We start from the raw sequence: 5,707 nt of genomic DNA, 5'->3' as shown, positions 1-5,707 counted from the left end.
CTGAAACAAGAAAAAACATATTTCTTCCACTAGCAAATTTGGCTATGTCAGTCTTAAAAAAAAAACACCAAACCCAATCAATCATAAACTTAAACCTTCCTCCACCCTTGCATTTCTAATACTTATATCAAATTCATTCATTGAATAGTCAAGCTTTTGTTACTGGAGAAAGTCAATTGTAGGAAATTAAGATGACTTATGGAGTCAGCTCCATTGAAGTGCTACAGTGGGACTTACTTCTGAGTAAACATGTGTTTGATTGCACTGTAAACTGAATGTCAGCTGATCTAATAAGGCCTCCCTGCCCCCCCCACTACACCCCGGTAGGATACATCAGAACCCCCCTCTCTGATGTAAGAGAGGAAGACCTTAGGTTGGATCTCCATACCTGCTGCCACAAAACCTCAAGATGCCCTTGCCTTCCAATGCCAGAGCTCCAATGTTGGCTGGGTTAAAAAGTGGGTGGTATCTAAGAGGGTGCTCGGACCCAAATATTACCTAGCAGAAAGCCAAACTGGTCACCTGTGTTCTCAAAGACTGTATGTTTGCATTTTGGCCTTTCAGAAACCTTCCCTAGAGAGGTAATCACCTGCCAGGGCCATTGAATCAGCAGCAGACAATCTTATCTGAGATCAGCTCAATTTCCCCCCTAAGGTACTAAGGATCTGTAGTCCATCCCCAGAGTTTCATCACCTGTAACATTCAGCTCTGACCCCAGGGCCTGCTTTCAGCTTTCCACTCCAGTTATGATACGGTGGTACCTCGGTTTAAGAACGATTCAGTTTACAAACTCTGCAAAACCGGAAATAGAGTCCCGTTTTGAGAACTTTACCTCGGTCTAAGAACGGAATCCAAACAGTGGAAGGACACCGGGGGCGGGAGGCCTCATTAGGGAAAGCCGTCTTAGTTTAAGAATGGACTTCAGGAGCGTATTAAGTTCGTAAACCAAGGTACCACTGTACAGCAAACACACCTGCTTTTGTAGCAAAGATTATCGTGCTGCTCAGGGCCGTCTTAAGCACATCCAGCACCGTGGCTCAAAGATTCCTCCAGCGCCCCTTCCCTTTCCCAAAATTTAGAACTCCGGGGGCAGCGCCTCCAGCCCCACCCCCAGCTTGGTGGCTGCAGAGTTGAGCCCCGGCCTCGCAGGCTCCCATTGGCAGCTTCAGGGATTGTGGCGGCAGCCAGGAGCATCTCCAGAGCTTGAAGGGGCAAGGTAGGGTGCCTGCTCGGAGTAGCGGGGCTTTGGGGGGTCACCTGTCAGTGGGCTGGCCAGCGCAGCCCTAGAGGAGCGGGGCCAAGGCAGTTCCTGCCCTTGGGGTGCCCCGCGCAGTGGCTAGCAGGGGGCATCCAGAGGGAAGTTCGCCGGGAGGGCAAAGACTCCGCACGGGGCAACGGAAAGGGCGCCATCATGGCGCACCGGGTTTGTACCACGCTCGCCTCTCAGCCATAGCTGGATCTCGGCCAGCAGCTGCTCAGGGCTCAGGCCGGCCTCCACCATGCCTACGCTGGCGGAGCCTTTCCTTGGGTATCTCTTTTTGTGCCCGCTGCCGCTTCCCCGGTCCCCATTCCCGCCGCCCAGTCCAATGAGCATGTTGAGCTCCTGCACTTCTTCATCCTTTACTGCTGCGGCAGTAAAAAAAAATGCTGCAGGGAGGCCAAAGACTCGCATGGTTTCAACCCACATTCCTCCTATGAGTACTTTGAAGACACTTTAAGTACAGCAACCAATAAACATTTTATAATTATCAAAATGTGTCTTGTTGCATGTTTGCACCTATTCTACGAACTCTCGTACCTGTATAAACTGAGGGCAAATAAGCAGTTAGCAGTAAATAAAAAGTACATACCTGGATAAGGAATTTTCCCATAAGTAATTATTTCATACAGAAGCACTCCAAAGGACCACACGTCAGACTTAATAGTAAATGAGCCAAAATTAATGGCTTCTGGTGCTGTCCATTTGATAGGGAATTTTGCACCTACAGAGAGGAAAACAACAGCACCGTTTTAAATCTGGTTTCATTCATGTAACCATTAGAAACTATTCGTAAGGTGATTCATGAGGGAAAAGTGACTGAAAAATTGGAAGTGACAATGAAGATTCTTCAATAGTATGGAAAATAAACTCTCACAAAATGTTGAAGGAACTGGTGTTCAGCCTGGGAAGGAAGACCGGGGGGGGGGGGGGGATGACGACGACAAATTTGCCCTCTTCAAATACCTGAAAAGTTGTTCTCTGCTGTCCCAAAGGGTGTAAGTTACTGAAGAGTAGATTTTGGTTTAATGTTAGGAGAACCTTCTTGGTTTCAAGATCAATGGAACTAATTGGACACCTGCAACATACACTGTTCTGGAGGTCTTAAAGCCATATTCTGGAGATGCTCTAGCTCTGGATTTCCTGATCAAGCAAGGGGTAGCCCCTATGGCCTACAAGACTTCCTCCAATTCTATGATTTTATGACAGGAGCCAGTGAGAAAAATGTGAAGGTCTGCTATGTCTTTCTGTAGAAATGCAAGTGCAAACCAAGTAGCAAGGTATGAAATCCCAGGGGCAGACAGCAGAGATGGAACAGTGGGTGTTGTTGACATTTAGGTATTTCTAGTGAAACATGTGGCTGTTAACATAATTATTCTTATAGGGCTTAAAATTATAATGTGATACAAACCTTCCCTGGCTGTATATTCATTATCTTCAATTACTCTAGCAAGTCCAAAATCAGCAATTTTGCACATTAGAGACTCTGAAACAAGAACATTAGCTGCTCTCAGATCACGATGGATGTAGTTTTTTCTTTCTATATATGCCATCCCTTCTGCAATCTGCAACAAAAAATGAAATATCTTTAACTTTTGTACTTTTTTGTAAGCACTTTTATACGCACACAAATAATATTTTTAAACAGTCAGGGAAACTCCTTTTTTAACATATCATTTTTACACATTAGCCATGATATGCACAGCCTCCAATATTTTAAAAATCAAAATAGGGATACACTTGAGTACTGATAACACCCCTTTGCTTACATTAAATATCATTCATTGCTCAATGGTAGATTGTATTTACAAATGGAGAGGAGGGAAATGGGGAGTGGGTTGGTCAACATTCATAGGTTTTCCTCATTTTCAATTTACAGAAGTGCCATAAAGTCCCTTTACATACAGCCAAGAACAGCATTTGGTATAGGCTTGCCATATGGTTTGTTAAGTATTTAGGCTTTCTCTTGTGCAATGGAACATTCCCCTTGTGGGTTCCTTATATCTGTTCTGAGGTGCACACACTGGGGGGAAAGGGGGCAATTTATGTTGTGTTACTGCTAATCCTTGTGCTAGCACAAATATTTAGTTTTCTATGAATCATCTCCCATCTATAAATATGCTTTGCTTGAAATAATAATTATTAATATTTCTAGCTCATCTCCCCTCCCTGCAGCTCACTCACACCCCAAGTTGATGGCAGGTTGCCTCACTTCTTTCTCTGTTGCACCTCAACCGGTAGGAGCAGAGGACTGTGTAGGATAGGGGTCGCCAAGCTTTTAAGGCCAGTGAGAACATTTGGAATTTTGAGAAATGACCATGAATGGCAATCACAAAATGGCTGCCATGGTGCATGTCACACAACACAAAATGGTGGCCACAGCCAAAAGAGAAGAGGCAGGAACACAAAATGGTTCAGGCATGCCTCTCCCCAATTGCATTGCGGATTTCTGAGGTGATGTTTACTGAAACCTCTCCTGGGCACCATCAAAGGCACTGGCGGGCATGGAGGCAACCAGCTGGCAACTCTTGGTGTAATGTAATGTCTCTGCATGGCAAGGTAAAGATGTCAGAAGACAGACACACAGCTCAGATCACAGTTGCCCCCTTCTCTTCCTCAACTTCTAGTACTTCTGTCAGGCTGCAGCCAATTCTGTCCCTTTGTAACACAGTTCTAGAACATACCACCTGTCTCTTTGTTTTGATACAAACATAGGGGTCCCTAAACCAGAGAGACCAGGACAGATGCAGACTGGAAAAGCTACTAATCATTGTTTTTCAGGGCTGCATTAGCTAAAAGTTTTCAGCTCAGTTCCCGGCTATATATTTATTTTATATTTTCTAAAACAACGCAACATGTAAAAGGTATCAGTTCCTAGTTTTGTTGAGCAAGTTTGTCAACACACAGCCCAACCAAGCCTGATGAGCAACTTACTTTTGTCTTAAGTTTTCGCACACGAGCCAGATTTCATTCTTTTTAAAGTTATTTGGACTTGCTTGGCTTAAATAGTTTTGGCTGTTCAAGGAACTGTAGAGCTATTAATAGATACCATACATGTCTGCACACTCTTTAAAATGTCTCAGGTACCAGTCCTGTAGCAATATGCAGATCAGCATCTATTTTTAAAAAGGAACTGCACACTCGCTTTGTTCCTCTTTTTGTGGGTCAGGCAATGGAAAAATACCCATGGTGGTACTTCCCACCACACTGTCACAAGTGCTGAACACAGTTTTTGTGAAGAGAAATATTGCACAAAAGCTAAGCCCTTGAAGAGGACCAGAAGTTTCTCTCTGGTGCAGGAGGCTCAGAAAGTAGGGCTTCTTATAACCAGAGGATGTGGCTACTCCCTTAGTGGCAAATATTTCCCGTTCCCAGGATCTGTTGTTGAACAAGGCCTTCCATATATATATATATATATATATATATATATATATATATATATATATATATATATATATATAATTTTTCTACTAGGAGGCCTAAGGCTAAGATATCTGTTGAAGTGTGATAAGAAGCCTGTTGACTGAAGGGATTTATAAAGACAAGAAGCCTGCAACAGGTCACTTAAAAAAAACTTGAGATGAAATGGGGGCACAAAAGGCTGGATTGAACAAACAAACCCATACAGACTGGAGCAGCATTGAAAACCTCAATAAAGTTGGTACAAACAATGCCAGGAGGAGAAAAAGGAAGGATCATGCTTCCTGACACCAGGCATAGATTGGCCCTTGTGCACAGGATTTGTACCTTGCATATATTCCCCCACCCCCTGCAAGGAAAGAATTATTGTCTCGTATCCTGGAGAGAAAAAAGATGAACAAGTAGATGAGCTAACTGCAGCACCAAATTTAGACCAAATTTCAGTCCTTGGGTGGGCCTAGAGAAGAGGAAGCAGGAGTGGGAACTTCCAAGGTATGCCCAAAGACTTCTTGTTATTTTAAAAGGCCTCTCTAGGTCCCTTCCCTTCCCAGCAACCAAAATCCCAGTTAGAGCATGACTCTAACACTGGCAACAGAGTGCAGCACACAGGTGCAAACCCTCAGCAGATAAATTTGGAACTTAAACTCAAGGGAAGCATGTGGTCTGCTACCCCTGAGGAGGGATTAGAGAAGGTGTGTCATCAGCACCTGCTCCAGTCCATTTTAGGAAGCTGCCCACCCCGACCACAAAATCACATTTTAACTGTAAAGCAGACTTGCTCCTTCACAATGGAAGAGTTTGCTTGAATGGCTGGATTGGTTTCAGGCAAATGGGGTCGATTCCAAGGTTGTGTGGGGCCCCTGAGCAAAGCAGTCTTGGGTAAGTCCCCTCCTTTTGTGGTGACAGTGCTATAAACATAGTTAGATGGCTGGATTAGCCACCATTTTAATTTCCCACAATGCCCCCAGAGTGTTGTGACATTGAAAGCACGCTGGAAATTCAAATGGCAGTTAGACCCAGCCATCTGGC

At 44.3% G+C, this 5,707-nt stretch overlaps 1 protein-coding gene across 8 annotated transcripts in view; it reads right to left on the bottom strand.

The window, feature by feature from the left end:
• Positions 1 to 5,707, bottom strand: part of LYN (LYN proto-oncogene, Src family tyrosine kinase) — a 45,707-nt gene that overhangs the window by 1,951 nt on the left and 38,049 nt on the right. For all 8 annotated transcript variants that reach the window (XM_035125189.3, XM_035125190.3, XM_035125191.3 and 5 more), the window contains exons 11-12: positions 2,670 to 2,823; positions 1,851 to 1,982 (exon numbers count right to left, since the gene is read on the bottom strand). In XM_035125189.3, coding sequence (XP_034981080.1) covers positions 1,851 to 1,982; positions 2,670 to 2,823 — 286 coding nt within the window. The remainder of the gene's footprint in view (positions 1 to 1,850; positions 1,983 to 2,669; positions 2,824 to 5,707) is intronic.

The sequence above is a fragment of the Zootoca vivipara genome, chromosome 8 (assembly GCF_965207765.1).
Source record: "Zootoca vivipara chromosome 8, rZooViv2.hap1.1, whole genome shotgun sequence".
Taxonomy (NCBI): domain Eukaryota; kingdom Metazoa; phylum Chordata; class Lepidosauria; order Squamata; family Lacertidae; genus Zootoca; species Zootoca vivipara.
This window is presented reverse-complemented; position numbering and strand designations above follow the sequence as displayed.